Consider the following 17,150-nt stretch of genomic DNA (forward strand, 5'->3'; position numbering starts at 1 on the left):
CCAAAATGATGGAGTCCATGATAGCAGAGGTGATTGTGAGATCTTTGGAAAGCCGGGGGTGGCTTGGCGAATCGCAACACGGTTTCCGAGCCCAAGAAATCTTGCACCACGAACCATTTGGTCTTCCAGAATTATCTGGTTGAGGCTCTTGACGTTGGTTTCTCGGTTGATACCATTTTCCTTGACTTGTCGAGGGGCTTTGACAAGGTAGACCTTGGCATTCTTTTGAGAAAGGTGGAGACCTTTGCCTCTGGATTTAGTCATGGCGCTTTGGGCGTCAACAGAGAGTGACTTTGGAAGGACGCTCTTGCTCTTGGCGAGTAGTCGGATCGGGAGTGCCCCAAGGAAATGTGTTGGGACCCATTCTTTTCATTATATTCATTAACGATATGAGTTCGTGTTCGGACTCACCTGTGCTGCACTTCGCAGACGACACAAAGATCTATCGATTGATTCGAACTAAGCAGGATGTGGTGGCTCTTCAAGAGGACCTCGATCGTGTTATGCAGTGGGCCGAAGTGAACATGATGGAGTTCAATGTGGGAAAGTGCACTGCAATGCGTTTTGGAAAGAAAATAGGTGAACCCACGTACTCCATGGGCCCCAAAAACTGGCGACCGTGGCCGTTTTTAAGGATCTGGGTGAACATTTAGATCCCTTACCCCGTTTCCGGACGCATTGTGCTAAGATCTCTTGTCATGCAGGATAAGTGGCCGGTACGATTCGTCGTAGATTCTCGTCTCGGGATCCTTGGCTCCTCACTCGAGCGTTTGTCATGTATGTGCGACCTGCCCTGGAATGTGCCTCTCAAGTGTGGAATCCGGGTCTTAAGAAGAGTAACGAATTGATCGAAAGAGTCCAACGACGTTTTTCAAAGGTCCTAAAGGGCTTGTGGAATTGTCCTTACTATAGGAGGCTCCAACTCATGGGCATCGATACCCTTCAGATCCGACGCGCCCGAGCCGATCTCCGACTTTTTCCCAAACGTTTCCACCTGGGGAGCTTACCAAAATCAGTCTTGGACTTACGGTGCGAGAGAGCGGAATATCACGCCATCATCGAAACTAGAGGGGCCAAGAATGATCTTCTAAGAAGTACGATGGCAAAGACCCTAGTCAAGGTAAATTCATTTCACGCTCGTACCATTCCTGTTTGGAGCCCCTGGGTATACGAAATACCCCCAGTCCAACAACCTTCGCCGCTTTTTAATCTCCGACCGCTTCTCTGTTTTTTCTTTCTTTTAATTGTACTGTTTTATGAACTTATTGCCGGGGCGACAGGCAACGTGAAGTTACAATTTACTCCATGTTTTATCCTATTTCGTTTTATCCGTTTCCCTTCCTTTACTTCTTCAACTTTTCCTACAAGTTGATTTCCTTAAGCCATTACTCTTACATACATAAGTCAATTGTGTTCAGAGTGGCAACAAACAATAAACAATAGTCATTGATCAGCATCCAAGTTCCGAATTTCAAAATTTGAATTTCCTCCTTCTTTATCTAACCATCCGTCTAAACCTTCATCTCGTAGTCTTTAGCTTGTCATTTTAAGGCACAACGTCTTTTCATTTAGTTTTCCCACAAATTCTTTTCAGTTCATAGTAAATTAAAATCAAAATCAGTCATTGTATTCAGGTTCGCCTTCATGTTATGCCATTTGTGATGTTGGCAGATTGATAGGTCAAATTAACGAATAGCATACCCGCTTAACTTCCAAAGTTTTATTATTCAAGGGTTATTTTGAATGAAAGTTCTCAGGCAACGATAACCTCCACCGATTGTATGATTGACTGTTGCACCAGCAATTTCTCTGTTCGTCATGAAAACGCTCATCACGAGAAACGTTTCGTCCCACATTATTCAAGTTATCTAGAAGTATGCTCGGATGGCTATAATGCATTGAAATCGAGGTTGCGTGTCCGTCAGTTCTGCCTCACTCCCGGCCTTCTCATTCCGGAAAAAGATCTTCTGCCTCCACATCCTGCCTTGTAAGCGCTCCTCCGATTGGCTCTTTCTCATGCGTCAGCCAATGACTAGCCGTTTGACAATGATCCGTCCAACATTGTTGATGACGTCTAGCTAAAAGCAATCGACGCTGCTGATGCAAAGTTCCAACAACACTCACCGATTCACAGCCAAACCAGGACTTCTCTGTCAGTGCATCTTTCGATCTGTGACTTTCAACTTGGAATATCGCTTCAACCCCTGATTTTGTCACCTCATCATGGTAGGTTCAACCGTTTTTAAGTGTCTGAAGAGACGTTTGATGATGTTATTCTTGCAATTCGGATAGCCTGGACCAGCGAGTAGCGCCACCAATGTGGGCAGTGGGAGTCGGTCACCTAAGGCCGCATCACCACGGGCTGGAAGCGGAGGTACGCTCAAACAGAGGAAGCCCGCCTCTTCAGCCCGCACAACCACCACCACTCGTGCTGGCGGCACCAGTTCCGGAGGAATGTGGCGGTTCTACACGGACGATTCGCCCGGAGTCAAAGTGTAAGTAACGGTAAATATGAGTAGATATGGAAAAAAGATCAGCTTGAGAACTGAAATGTTCAAGTCGAGCTCTTAGGGGTTTTGGCCAATTCGTGTTTGAGAGTGAGTTGTCTTTGTATAAGTTAAATATTAACGTAAAAGCTTCTTGATTCGGCATAATTAGAGTCGATTTGGTCGGTCATTTCTGATTGACGATTAATTGGTAACCGAATTGTTTCTTTTTTGTGTATTACAGTTGTATTTTTAGAGTTCTTAACATCAAAGTACTAGTCACGGTTTATGAATGGAGATAATATGGATCCAAATGCACAATAGTTGTTTAGTTTTTTCTGTAATCATCGACATCATTTGATGCGCTGGTCTCGAGGCATGCCATTCTTACTGCGAGTTTAGCAGCGTTCTTTTTTTTCTTCAATTTGCTTGAAGTTTGAGCTCGTTCACCCTCACGTATTGATTAGATCTTTGAATTAAGTCCAGTAAAGGTGGATGTACCCGAGATATATTTCGACATATAATTTGACGGTTTCTGAAATGTTTGAAATTTACCATTATTACCAATATTCCATTTTATCATCACCATTTGTATTAATGAGCCTTCCTGTAGTTATAAAATCAGACATTCTCTTTGAAATTTTGACCAAGACTCCAAGGCTTTAGTTGATTTGAAGAAATTTGTAAATGTTGCGAAGATGCATTGGCGCTTTGGAACCTTGGTTCCATTTTGAATTGAATCAGCATGCTTGCCTTAAAAAAAGGATGCTGAACTTGTTGGAGACCTAGATATGCATTTGAAAACAATGGATTTTGTTCTCTTTGTCAAATGTCCAACATTTCCGAAATGGTTTGTCAACTAGTATGTCAAAATGTATTTCTTGTAAATTCATCATAACTGAAACTTGTGGTAACTTTCGTGGGATCTGATACGAGATTTAGTCATCAACTAAGTCGTAACATCGTTTCACGGAGCAACACTTCTTTTACTGGATACAATATGTTGACGACGCGACGAGTACATCTTCAATTGATTTCGATTCTTGACTAACTTTGAGTGGCTTATTTCTTTTGCAGTGGACCCGTACCCGTGCTCGTTATGTCTTTATTGTTCATCGCGTGCGTGTTTATGCTTCACATTTGGGGCAAATACAATCGTGCTTAGAGAAGAAGCGCCAGGTCGAGTTCTCATTCCAGTGACTTGGAGCCGCATTCAAGTGGATTGAACACTCTTCACGCCCACACTTCAATAAACTCATCCCAAAGCATTTTGAATCAATCCGCCTCTTTTCGGTTGGAAGAGAGTTCGATTGGGTCCTTATTTGCACCCGCTGCTCGACAAGTGATCAGCATCAACATCTTTGTTATAATTTTATGGAACTCACCCAGTTCATTACGATAAATATACCCTTAAGCCATATTCCGACCAATTTGCATTATCGAATTCAAAAACCTTTTTTGTCTTGGAGCATAGAAAAGTTCATGGCTATCCACCAGATGACACAACGATACTTAGTTATTTTTTCAAGCGCAAAGTGATTGAGCAAGGAATTCACATCAGAGGAAGCTTCCTATTAATTAAAATACTACGGAAATTATGGCATTCAACCCATTACGCTTTCACCAAGCCTGCTTCGTGATTGCAGGCGTACATCAAGTTAATGACTCTAGATATAAACTTGTCTAGTCAGGGAGCCATTGGGAAAATACTTGTTTGGTTGTTTTTAACCTTAGATATTTGCAGATTAGATATTCCAGTGGTTGAATAGAACCCGTGGTCCCTGCGAATGAGTTGCACGAAAGATCCAGCGTAATGAGGGGTTGTGCCCAAGTAATTGTTGAAGTACAGCGTTGAAATAAGTCCAATGTAGATGAGCATGACTTGCTCAAAAATCGACGAGAAATTTCTTTCATAATATGAAAAAATACTCTTAGCTTACTTTTCAATGTGATTATAATTCATATCTCATTATTTGGGATGAGAAATACTGTTCAGCTACAGGTACGTGGACCGAGACCTGGTTTTGTAATTATTTACCTCTACAATGTGTAATTATCCATTGATTGTTGATGCATGAACTGGTTTGTTTACGTGTTCTCGAAAAACCTAAGCAATTGCACCATAAGGCAATGATGCCAAAGTTGCCGACACCCGTTATCTACTGAGGTTTAAGTTGTTTTATTGTAACCCTCAATTTGAGCACATAAGGGAGTTCAGAGTTTGGAGGACGGTCTGGTCAGATTCAGTGGTTTAATACGGTCACCTCTACGTAGGTGGGTCAACTTAAAAAGCATCCTTGCAAACCTTAGTCAAGGCTAGCCCAGTAAGGTACTTCTATGTGAGCCTATGACAACTTTACGACAAATCTCACTGGTCCGTTGGAGTGATGTTTCTCATACTAGAGCTTCATTGTTGTCTTGCGAAAGTAAAGCAGATGAATATGTTTGACCAAATACATTTGTTTTTTTTCTCCGAGCAATTTTTTGCAAAACCTTTCAAAAAATGTGCGCACTCAGCTTGTTCATTATTTTTCGGTTTTGGCATATTGGCGACCTCTCCTTGAATCGAACCTAAGGCCTAAGTACCTTCCAACTTGAAACTCAACACATCATTGATTTGGCATGTTTGATAAGGAATATTTCGAAAAATGAATATCTTACTTGCAAGTCACTGGTTTAGTTGTACATTGCACATGTATTGCATTAAAGATAAAAGAAGAATGCTCTAATTGCAATTAGACATGCTGATTTAGATGCGCTTCCAAATTTCGTCCAGGGTTGCTCCACTGTCCTTATGGATGACCTTGACAAAGACACCATTGGGAGCATAGACCTCATCCATAACGAGAGTTCCAATGGTATTGTTTTTATATCTAGCGACAAACCTATTGCTCCCTGTGGATTGAATTAAGGCCTTGGTCTTGCCTCCAAAATAGGCCATATCCAAGTCATGCTCAATATTTTCCTCGTACGTTCCTTCGAAGTTGAGTTGGGGCATATCTGGGGACTCAATGGTGTAGCGCCTCCTGATGGGATGGCCACCGACCTCTTCCACTCCTGTAATAATCTTCACTCCCAGAAATGTCTTGGCCACTTCCTCGGGAAATCCGGCCTTGATTGCAAAGTCCACGTCTTCTTGGTCCTTTATGCGAGCGTAGAGACCTTGAGTGCAACTCATGTCCTTTGGTTTGCCCTCTCGAAACAAAAACTCATTCAAGGTTGAACTGGAACCCGGATGAGTGAGCTTGGCATAAACTCCTTCCGGCGTGAAGACTTCTTCGATAAACAAGGTTCCCAAAATGTCGTTTTGGCACTTGACCTTGAATGTGTTGTCTCCGACCATAGTGTAGAGCATCTTAGTTTTGCCACCAAGGTACACCACGTCTCGTTCCACTTCCACGCCATCCTCAAAAATGTCTTCGAATCCCAGTTGTGGCATCTCCCGACACTCAATCGCTATATTCCAGGTTTTGGACTTGCCCTTCACAGGTTCCAAAGTGGTTGTGACTTTTAGCCCCAGAAATTGCTTCGAGACTTCTTTGGGAAATCCTGAAAGGGGAAGGGAAGTTTTCTGAGGCAAACAGATCATGAAGTTATGCCCTAGAACAGTCAGCCTTACCTGCTTTGATTGAAAAATCGACATAGTCTTGGAGCTTGATGCTCGAGAACGCACCCGTGGCGTATTCCATAGACATGACCGCTATGGTAAAATCTTCCGCAATTACTTGTTTTGGGGACGGGTTACAAAGTTTGACTGCTGAACATTCAAATCTTTGGGGCTGCTTTTATAGAACGAACAGTAATAGGGCTAGCTCATATGTCAAAGTGTTCACTGTTCCGAACCTGATGATCCGTTCTCCGTCACCCCGCCAAGCTCTGGGCTTGCGCTGCGCTAAGCCACTCATTAGACTAAGTCCCTTCTGAACGCTTTTCTTTTCGTTCACCAAGACACCGACCTCACATCACCATTTGCAACTCCATCCAAGCATTTATCTATGATTTGTCGCACGAAAGCAAAGTTAAGCATTGGCTAGGGATCCATTTAAAAGGAGACAAATAGCTTAAACTCTAGTTGAATATAGTACCAGCTAGTTACTATAAATAAAATGCTACTTTACTTTCCTTGCTTGTGAAAACACTGGATATTTCAATTGGCATACCATTTGCCGAGGGTCATTGGGCTCAACGTGATTTTTTGGGCTTTTCTAAATGTAAATGTTTCTTCATCAATTTTCTAGAAAAATCGTTTGATTTGGTTTTTCTTTAGACTATCAAAATAAAAGAAAAACAATTATTTCTATTTGGTCATTCCTACACTTTACATGATGCTTGGTCTCCCGACAACTTTAAGTTCACAGAATAGCCTAGCTTTTGATCAGCCCCCTTACGCTACACGAAATATGTTTTACGTTCTGCACTTCAGAGGGCGCTTTGTAATTCAGTCTGTGCCAAATAAATGGCCGATTGGGCCAATTTCTTTAAATTGAATTATAGTGCGTTTGTGTTGTTTTGGCTAATTCTATCAAAATTATATTCATCATTAATGCCCCGGGTCACATAATGTCCGGAAAAGAAATTGCCTTCAAGGCAAGGCAAGAGCAGTTTATGTAGCAATCTACCGTGCCTCTTCCCGTTTTCTTTGGGCTGTGTGACCTTGCAAAGAAGGGCTCTTATAACAATGAAGGAGCTTAAGGAAGAAGGCACAGACGTTTCGAAGAAGTTTCTTTAAAGTAACACTTTAGCGCATTTGCCGTTGAAAAGTGGTTTGATCCAGGGTTTGATCCATGGTTGATCGCAAAATGTTTTTGTGGAAATTAGTTTGACTGACTCTTGATCCATGCGTTACAAATTTGGGTTTCAACAGGTAACGATGAAAAAATGGTTGGCCTTAATGGCCAAGGGTCGGGAGAGAAAGTTATGATTTTGGGCAAAATAGTTCCTTGCAGACTTCATTTACGCTAGTGGGTTGCAATTTGTAGTACCTCAATTTGTGGCCATCAAAACTAGAAGAACTATGTGATCTTTAGCCTCTTTCTTTCGTTCTGGGTCTTTTACATAGTAGACATGAACACAATCCAGACCATCACTAAAAACAGATGGGATGAAAGGCATTTTGCCACAATCATTTCTCTCAAGAAAAAAACGGAACTGGATCTATCATACATTTTGATTTAATAGATATCTTAAGGTAGAATTGCTTGCTTCATTTTTTTCTTTTTTTAGATGTTATTTAAACTTTTTTGAGGACTTTCTTACTGCTCCTGAGAATGGAATTCCCAGAACTGCAAGATGAAAAACTTACGAAGAATTATCATTGATATAATATCTTATCTGATCCACTAACGAAACAGATTTGGCGGATCTAGTTCGCCCTTGAATGCACGACCAGAGTCCAGTTTTTTTATAGCCAGGGAGTGAATCTTAGATCGAGAAAAGATCCAAATTATGTAGTGTAGTAGTGCGACCCTTTCTCGATCTAAGAATCACTCCTGCGCTTTAAAAAACTGGGCTTTGGTCTGGGATTTTGGCCAAAAACTTGTCCAAGTCTGGCTTGAAAGATGCTACCGTATCAATAAGGCCCACGTTTTCCCTACGAATATCAGAGGGAAGCAAATTGAACAATGAAGGAGCCCGAGAAAGAAGAGATTTGGACTTCATTGTTTTAACTAGCCTGGATTCTCGAGGGCTTGAAGGTGCTCTCAAAACAGACCTTAAGCCTCTACGGTCACTAGAATTGACCCTAAATCCTGGGTTGGAACAAAGCTCATGAATGCTCTTGAAGACGTACGATATCAGATACCTTACCATGCTTCTCTGAACACTGTACAGTCCCAATTTTTTTTAGCCTCTCCCAATATGAGAGCTCTCTCATTCCTTTAACGTTCCAAGTGAAACATCTTTGGACTTGCTCGACCTTTGGCAAAGGTGTTAAAATAAGTTTGTTTATAAGTTGCAATTTTCAGCCACGATAAGTAACGAAAGTTACAAAGAGGTTAAAAGGTGTTATTCGTTTGGTTGCTCAAATATTTTGATGGCTTTTCGATAAAGAAGATGCTTAAATGTTGTTCTTTCTTAAGACTTGTGGCTTCTTGGCCAATTGGATTAGGAAATATGATTTTACCTTTAGAGCAACGAAAAATGGAACTGCAATACATTTTAAAATTGTGTAATTGTAACGACCCAAAAACTAAAAGAATTATTCGCTACTCATTCCTTTTCCAGCTTCCAGAATGACCTTCAATTTTTCGTTTATCTCGGGACAGCTCTGAAAAGTTAAGGCTCAACAGAAATTGCCATTTTGTGTTATTCCCATCTAACATATCATGAACAATAACAGGATTGAAAATTGTGCTTGCTCTCAACTACTCTGAGGGTGTTCTTGGTTTTAAATCTTGCTGCATTTGCTACTTTATTGTTTGCATCTTCTCAATCAAATTCCTTTGGACTGAAGACCTCATATAGTGCAATTGTCAAGCAGGGAAAATCCTTCTTTGACTTGAGTATGATGCATCAAATTTCCAAAGCTTCCACATTTCCACGACCTAAGGCACAGGCTTCCAAGAAGTAAATTTCACTGGCTTGACTATGTCTTATACAGTAAAAATCGGATATAAGAGCAGCTTTGGGGCCGTGAATTTCTGCTCTGATATCCGAAGTGCTCTGATATCCGATGTTCTAGTTCCGCGGCTCCAGAGGCAAAACTGATGACAGAAAACATATTTTTAAGCTATAATTTGATGCAGTTTTATGGTCCAAACAAAATGCAACCATAAAAATCGAGAAAAATGAAACAAAATGCAAGGAGGGCAGTGTGTTGGCTGTATGTTTACGCACCAACTACGTAGGTAATTTGTCACAGAATTACATACTGGCTATGAAGTTTGTAAAAAAAAACTAAGAGTTTTCCAAAGGAAGCACGTTTGACTCCTAACTTTGTGGCAGCTTCAGTCAGGCTTATCTTGGACAGCTTGTCAAAATCGACAAGGAGCTTTTGCCTCTCCTTGATGGGAAAAGTGGTTGTCTTGGCAGACGCCATTATGTATGATTGTTTGTTTTTATGAGAAAGCGGCAGAAAACTTGCTTTTATAAAATGGCTTAACCAGTTTCCATCGAAAACTTCATTGTGGAGCGCGGGAAATAATAATAAAAAAAATTGCCTGCCTTCAATTGTGCTCTTATATCCGATGTGGCCCAAAATGTTGTGCTCTTATATCCGATGCTACTTTACTATACTTTACTGTATAATTTGATTCGGGGATTCACATGCCTGCTCTTATACCCAATTTGCTCTTATATCCGATCTTTACTGTACTGTTTTTCCATCATGACTTTTGCCACATTGTTTTAGACCTTCAAGAATCATTACCCCATTTAGTGTCCCTGTCTTGACTCCATTTTGAACAATTATGACAAGATTAAATGCCAATGCTCATTATTGAAAAATGTTGACACAAAGTCAACAAATGTTTCGCGTGCGAAATGCTTGAAGCAAAAACACTCTTGTTTTTTTTTAAGTATGGTCTTGATGGGGTGAAAACCATAAAATATGTTTTTCAAGTAACGGTTGTGAAACGAAATACTATTTTTGATCACAGTAATTATAACTGTAATTCGTTCCTTTTATTGAGGAACGACAAATGCTCCGAACAGTAGTCTTCAAAATATTTCGCTCAATAAAGCTCTAGAGCGACTTCAGACAAGTTGACCAACGTTTGTGTTATTTTTCATCTTTACCTACCTGCTTGATCAGAAAAATTTACCTCACGTATGACAAGTCAAGCTCGTCACTCTGTCATGCTCGAAGCTTCAAAATATATGACAATTTGTTTGGATATGTTTGCTAGTTTGATAAATAGTGGATTCGAATTTCAGTGGGAGCTTTATGCTTCAATCAAACCGATCATTTCTGACCTAGAATGTCAGGCTTAGATTCCGTAGTTCTCATGAAACCCTGTTCAGCAATGAATAGGTCGTGATTAACATTCAACCTTGTGATTTGATTCTTTGATACGAAAACACATTTCATACACCTATAGGAAACGTGAGCGAGCTGTTCCTTCTGGCACTCGAAAATCTCTCTAAAACTCTAAAGTAATCCAAGACCGAGGCAGTCAACGGAAACTGGAGATTAAGTGTGAATGAGTCATCGTCCCCGGTAGCGCACGAAGAAATATCTTTTTTTTTCTGGTTCGGGCTAGTCCGGGATAACTCCCTTGGACTGTCTTCCACGAATAGTGAAAAACGTGCCTAGCCATGGATTCGATGCCTAGCTTTCAAGTTCATTGTTCAAGTCTAATCAGGCTGTTCAGATCGCTGGCTGGAAGGCAGCACATATAGCAGGCCTGCCACGAATTTGACTGACCATATATTCTTGGACACCACTGTCCGTTGTTTAAAGGCTTTTAAGCTAACGTTCGAGCCAAATTTTCGCCGATTCAATCCTGCTTAATACTCTTTCAAACCTTTTTATACCTCATGACGATAATCCGAACAACCTTGAACTAGATACCTGACATGGTGATTCCAGGCCATACATATTTTGGCATCCCTGAATATTCCGCTCGCAACGGTTCTTGAGCGCGCCCTGTAAAAAAGCGGCAATTTTCCCGGGAGCCGTTAGTCGCTCGTGAGACCTCCACCTGAAAGGACGTGATCGCGGTGTTCCACAGTTTATTGATCTTTCTCATTACCTCCAATCCCAAACTCCCAAGATGCGTGAATGTATCTCCATCCATGTGGGCCAAGCCGGCATCCAAATGGGCAATTCCTGCTGGGAGCTCTACTGTCTTGAGCATGGAATCCAACCCGACGGTCAGATGCCTTCGGACAAGGCTGCTGGGGACGATTCCTTCTCGACCTTTTTCGCCGAAACCGGTGCTGGCAAACACGTGCCCAGAGCGGTTTTCGTTGACCTCGAACCCTCGGTCGTTGGTATGTGGGATAGTTATGGAATTGTACTGGTGAGGTTCTTGGGCTAATGATCATTTGGGCATGTTCTTCTTTCAGACGAGGTTCGAACCGGAACTTACCGCCAATTGTTCCATCCCGAGCAAATGATCTCTGGCAAAGAAGATGCGGCCAACAATTATGCTCGCGGTCATTACACCATTGGCAAGGAGATGGTGGATATTGTATTGGATCGTATTCGCAAGTTGGCCGACAACTGCACGGGTCTGCAAGGATTTCTGATCTTCCACTCCTTTGGTGGGGGAACTGGCTCTGGATTCACTTCGCTGTTGATGGAGCGATTGTCGGTGGATTATGGCAAGAAATCCAATTTGGAATTCTCCATTTATCCTGCCCCTCAAGTAGCCACGGCTGTGGTGGAGCCTTACAACTCGATCCTGACCACCCATACAACGTTGGAACATTCCGACTGTGCCTTTATGGTCGACAACGAGGCCATCTACGATATCTGCCGTCGTAATTTGGACATTGAACGACCCAGCTACACCAACTTGAACCGCATCATTGGTCAGATCGTATCTTCCATCACGGCTTCCCTACGATTCGACGGAGCGCTTAATGTGGATTTGAACGAGTTCCAGACCAATTTGGTGCCTTATCCACGGATTCATTTCCCCTTGGTGACCTACGCCCCAATCATCTCGGCTGAGAAGGCTTACCACGAGCAACTGTCCGTATCTGAAATCACCAATGCCTGCTTCGAGCCCAACAATCAGATGGTCAAGTGCAATCCTCGTCACGGGAAATATATGGCTTGCTGTCTTCTGTACCGTGGTGATGTTGTTCCCAAGGACGTCAATACGGCCATTGCCACGATCAAAACCAAGCGGTCCATCCAATTCGTGGATTGGTGCCCCACAGGCTTCAAGGTCGGCATCAACTACCAACCACCCACCGTTGTGCCGGGTAGCGATTTGGCCAAGGTCCAGAGAGCCGTGTGCATGCTCTCCAACACCACAGCCATCGCCGAGGCTTGGGCCAGATTGGACCATAAGTTTGACTTGATGTACTCCAAGCGGGCCTTTGTCCATTGGTACGTGGGAGAGGGCATGGAGGAGGGCGAATTCTCCGAAGCCCGTGAGGACATGGCTGCCCTCGAGAAGGACTACGAGGAAGTAGGCATGGATTCGCAAGAGGACGAGAACGAAGATGAATATTAATAACGCTTGTGTTCTCTTTCCTAACAAGCAGCCTTCTGCCATTCTGTATCTTTCAATAAAGCTTGACTGGTTTTATCAGCTCGAACTAATATGGACCGTGAATTTTTTCAAAGATTACGTCGCCTCCCAACAAAAAAAAATGACCGCTCTATACAAGGAACAGTCTAACCTGGGAGGAGTAGGGAAAGACTGGCGATCTAACTCTGTTCTAAATAAAGCCCTCTAGCCAGCTGTTGTCGAGATGAAATTCATCTTGCTGATAAACCCCCAGTTTATGGCTAATCTCGGCCCGGAGCAATGCGAACAAGTGTTCGTAATATCGTGGCCCTTAACGTAAAAAGATCATTGCATGATCTTTCTTATTCCGTTGATTACGTTGAAGCATCCTGCGTTGGCTCGGAGTAATACACAATGACGCCCTTCAAATATTTCTTGCGTTCTCGGATGTAGTGCAGTAGCATTTCTCCGGGTCTCTATACAAGTGAACGTACTTGCCTACTGTAGAGTTACTAGGGGGCGAGAAACTAGCTTCACGTTGTGCCTACACTGTCTGTAAGGCTACAGAAAGCTAGGTGAGAAATCGTCTTGCTGCGTTGAACATACGTGCAAGTAAACAACTTGGTTGTGGTATCCTTCGTCTGAAATATTCTTGTCCAATTTAAGTGTAACGTTGTCTTGCAAGTGTTTGTTTCCCGCTCGACCAATAATCAATACAAAATTGCTTGTTTCCAGGGACAAAAAAAAGCACTCATCAATCGTGCGTTATTGTCCGTAGTGAGGGGGGGGTATTGCCCAACATGAACAATTAGGATCATTTCAATTTCACTCGGGGTCCAGAAGTGTCATGTAGTTTTATCTTCTATTCCCTCGGTCCAACTTTATCTCATTTGAGACGAACATGAGCGGATGATAGTATTGTTGTCGCCCAGAAGCCCAAACACATTCTTTTCTTAGTGCCAAGATGGAAGACGCTTCGAAGTTGATAATATGCGCCCTTTTGACGCTAATACTCCTCATTAGTGAGTTGGTAATCGGCCAGTTTTCGCACTGTCTCACACTCCAAGCAGTCACAAACCAGTCGTTGTACAACCTCCTGACCCTGACCTCGGCTATTGTGGCACTAAAGGTAACCATTTTGTTCATTTTGATCACAAATTGACCACCGCTTTGGGACAAAACATTACTTGGCTATATATAGTGTTGTTGTGTTGACAAACACTGTCTTTAATGTCTTCTTTACGTAGCTGGAAGGTCGGAGCCCAAGACTGGACTTGAGAAGCTCGTTTGGTTGGGCCCGTTTAGAGGTTGTGGGATCCCTTTCGAGCCTCGTGTTCCTGGCATCTTTGAGTTTCTTCACTGGGATCGAATGTCTCCAAACCTTGTTCCATAATGATCACTTGGATGCCATGCACCAGTCATTCTCGGTGTTCAGTCTCGTAGTGATCCATTTCTTGATTTGGATGGTGGTGTTTTGTTTGATTGGCGGTAAGATTAGAAAAAAAGTCGTACGCTAATGTCTGAACAAACACGCATTTTTAAGCTCCTGATCCCAGGCTATTCCTTCCAACAATCCAAGATTATGGAGAGCTCAACCGGCGGAATTCAACTCACATCCGGTCAGCGAAACGCGAATCACTCGACGAGCGGCAAATTTCGCGGTATTTTTCACGTCCCCTCGCGCAACATTTTCCGCGACTTGGCGGGTGAGCAGTCGTGCTTTGAAATCCCTGGAAATTGTATTAATCGGTCATTCTCAACAGGTTGTGTCATCTTGATCTTGCTCTCCGGAGGCGTGTTCTTTTTTGAGAACAATCTCAATCAGAAAGTCAAGTATATCGATCCATGCCTCAGTCTACTGTCCTTGGGCGCCCTTCTCGTTTCTAGTTATCCGATTGCCAAAGAAGCCGGATTGATCTTGCTCCAAACCATTCCCGACAAGATTGACGTGAACGAGTTGCGAGCCGAACTCTTCCGCAACTTTCCCGCCATTCTGAACATTCACGACATGCACATCTGGTGTTTGGTTCCAACCAATATCGTCGTGACCATGCACGTCATTTTCCAAAATCAAGAGGTAACGTCACTCCCTACCTTCTGTAGTGTGTGTGTGTGTGTGTCCGTGTCTCTATCTAGGAGGGAGGAAGGAAATTGAACAATACAGCAATTATACCTTGATGGTTAACATCTGATACTGTCTAGGACCCACAGAGAGTCATTTGTTTTCAGCAGATTCTCATAAAATGCTGGATATAACTCGAACCATGGAGTTGAATTGTAGTTTTTCGAAGACGTTGACATTTCCTTTCAAAAATGTATCGCCAACCGGTAGACGCAATACTTGTGAGTTGAATTCATAAAATAGTGGAGTTTATTCAATTCAATATAATAAAACCGTCATTCGAGATGTCGACCATTTAAAATATGATATTCGTTTCTCCTTAGACAAGTGGCATCTTGAATCTGATTTGGTCATTGATAGTAATTTTGCAATTTCTAAGCTTTCAAGATCAGCGACAGGGAAATATGGCGAATGAAATCATCATTAATTATGAACACAGTTGACTCATTTGGGAGTGCACACTAAGTGCATATTAATGCTGGGGCAAGTCCGGCAAAAGTCGGACTCGGATCTTTTGACTTTTTCGGACTAGACTTGTCTTGCGAAATTCTGAGAAAAAATGAATATTTTTTTTCTTGACGAAAAGACTCAAGTCCGGTCAATTTCTCCAAAATCGAGTAAAAGACTCGAGCCCACTCGAACTCGAGTCCGTACTCGCCCCAGCACTAGTGCGTATGATTTCTTCTGAGCCTATCCCTGTGAGTTCTTCTCGTTTATATTTCAGAGCTACAATAACGCCATCGTAGATATTAAGAGCCATTTGACGGAGCGAGGAATCTCGAAGTTTACCATTCAACCCGAAATGGCCTCGGGCACGCCCGAGGACCCCGAGGTAATGATCACAGAGCATTTGTGCCTGCTCGATTGTGCGCCCACTTGCAGAGGACGAATCCGGCCGAAGTGTCATAAACCACTTGTGAAATGAACCAAGTAAGCCCTTGGCGGAGAGGGCTGCAATAGGTATTTCTACTACATCATCTGTTCTTGATCTAACCTCAATCAATCAAGTCTGGTCATTGATAAACGTGTACCATTGGTATACAAAACTAACCATTTCTCTTTGAGAGATAGAGCCCAACAGTATCTGGGGACAAAAGCTATTTATCAATTGCCTTTACTTCCTTTGCGTGAAGTTTTTGAATCAAGGATTGAAAATAATTGATTTAGTCAAGACACTTTGGACTCTTTTAAATGAGAGGGCATGAAAAGGCGACCTCTCTCTTCAAAGGTATTGACCATGCTGATTTTGAAATCGATAAAAACTTCAAGCAAAAGGGATTGAAGTCTGTTGAATAAACAGTTTTCTTTTGCGCTGATGATATTTGATATTTACTTGAAATGATGAAAAGCCAAAGTTGATCCGTGAAATCGACTGTCTGTTCACTAGTAACTGGAATCTTGCTCTCCAACCACGAGTGAACAAAGAGCCATGGCATCAAGTTTCCAACTGTGGCATTTGGTTTCCTTTGCGTTGATGAGGGTCCATATTATAGCCATGATAACTGGTTTTCATTAAAAAAAAAAAAAAATTGCCTTCAGTTAATATGGATTGACAATGCTCTATCATTATCCTGGCTATTTCTCTTCACTTCTAGCGACAACCACGACTGAACAACACGTACGGGCAATCTGAATGAATTCTTATATTGAGTTAAATGTTCAATGTTCCGCCATTCAATGCAACTGGAACAAATATACAGTACAAGATCACTTTATCATTTTCCGCCATCGGTGAAGCAACCTCAAATCCGAGTACGCCAGCGCTTCACACTCCCTGTGAAAGGGAATTCGTCCAAAAGGTTCCAAGTCTTTCGAGCACTGGTCAAACACACGATCCACCAAGGGCGTGGCCCGTGCCCGAGACATTCCTCGAATAACACTGATCGAACCCGCGGCCCTCTGTTTGACACATCGATCTCGAGTCGTAAAATAGTCATCCAATGATTGGCAGTGAATTAAATTGGCCGCTCGGATCTCGGTGCACGCCAAGTGTTCATTGCGCATGAGATCGAGATCCCGAACGCAATGGTCGTACAGATGGATCAACTCGTGGGCCAGAATGGCTTCCACGCGCTCAGGGGTGGTACACTCGTTAGCGCAGACCACCACCTGATGGGTCAGAGGATCATAGCCACCGGCCAGCCCAGGGGGACAGGTTTCAGCGGCCAAATGTCGAGCAGCGCTCAAGGGACAACCGGCCAATTGGAGGGCATGGACGAGGAATCGCACACGAGGACTCTGGGTCAGAGCCTGGATCATATGGGTCTGACAGGCTCGAATTGGTCCCGAATTCCCCGGTTCCAGCGGGGACATGTCCTGAATTGAAAATGTTCGAGAGAGAGACGTCATATCCATTTATGAAAAGGACTACATTACACAACATTGGATTTATTCGTGGCCAAAGAGGTAGGCCTCATT

General features: G+C 42.7%; 5 protein-coding genes across 6 annotated transcripts; 3 read left to right on the forward strand and 2 right to left on the reverse strand.

Annotated features, from left to right (window-relative positions):
* Positions 1-2,066: 2,066 nt before the first annotated feature.
* On the forward strand, positions 2,067-3,906 carry LOC131884780 (protein transport protein Sec61 subunit beta-like). Its single transcript, XM_059232661.1, has 3 exons — positions 2,067-2,226; positions 2,293-2,495; positions 3,564-3,906. Exons 1-3 carry the CDS (start codon positions 2,224-2,226, stop codon positions 3,649-3,651), a joined length of 294 nt encoding a protein of 97 aa, XP_059088644.1. The 5' UTR covers positions 2,067-2,223; the 3' UTR covers positions 3,652-3,906.
* A 1,255-nt stretch (positions 3,907-5,161) lies between these two features.
* Positions 5,162-6,534, reverse strand: LOC131885029 (uncharacterized). The gene is made up of 2 exons (XM_059232953.1): positions 6,106-6,534; positions 5,162-6,035 (listed from the first exon to the last, which is right to left on the reverse strand). The coding sequence occupies exons 1-2, from the start codon at positions 6,179-6,181 to the stop codon at positions 5,236-5,238; spliced, it is 876 nt and encodes a 291-aa protein (XP_059088936.1). The 5' UTR covers positions 6,182-6,534; the 3' UTR covers positions 5,162-5,235.
* A 4,546-nt stretch (positions 6,535-11,080) lies between these two features.
* Positions 11,081-12,702, forward strand: LOC131885592 (tubulin alpha-1D chain-like). Its single transcript, XM_059233680.1, has 2 exons — positions 11,081-11,417; positions 11,493-12,702. The coding sequence occupies exons 1-2, from the start codon at positions 11,198-11,200 to the stop codon at positions 12,611-12,613; spliced, it is 1,341 nt and encodes a 446-aa protein (XP_059089663.1). The 5' UTR covers positions 11,081-11,197; the 3' UTR covers positions 12,614-12,702.
* A 364-nt stretch (positions 12,703-13,066) lies between these two features.
* Positions 13,067-16,442, forward strand: LOC131885593 (calcium/manganese antiporter SLC30A10-like). 2 transcript variants are annotated; one of them, XM_059233682.1, is made up of 7 exons: positions 13,067-13,185; positions 13,568-13,739; positions 13,858-14,098; positions 14,167-14,316; positions 14,374-14,687; positions 15,457-15,692; positions 16,328-16,442. In XM_059233682.1, the coding sequence occupies exons 2-6, from the start codon at positions 13,575-13,577 to the stop codon at positions 15,655-15,657; spliced, it is 1,071 nt and encodes a 356-aa protein (XP_059089665.1). In that variant the 5' UTR covers positions 13,067-13,185; positions 13,568-13,574; the 3' UTR covers positions 15,658-15,692; positions 16,328-16,442. The 2 variants fall into 2 exon arrangements, with proteins under 2 accessions (XP_059089665.1, XP_059089664.1); XM_059233681.1 differs by having other exon boundaries at positions 13,170-13,185; positions 13,346-13,739.
* On the reverse strand, positions 16,361-17,144 carry LOC131885594 (mitochondrial inner membrane protease ATP23 homolog). Its single transcript, XM_059233683.1, has one exon. The coding sequence runs from the start codon at positions 17,085-17,087 to the stop codon at positions 16,440-16,442; it is 648 nt and encodes a 215-aa protein (XP_059089666.1). The 5' UTR covers positions 17,088-17,144; the 3' UTR covers positions 16,361-16,439.
* Positions 17,145-17,150: the final 6 nt, after the last annotated feature.

The sequence above is a fragment of the Tigriopus californicus genome, chromosome 8 (assembly GCF_007210705.1).
Source record: "Tigriopus californicus strain San Diego chromosome 8, Tcal_SD_v2.1, whole genome shotgun sequence".
NCBI classification, from domain to species: Eukaryota; Metazoa; Arthropoda; class Copepoda; order Harpacticoida; family Harpacticidae; genus Tigriopus; species Tigriopus californicus.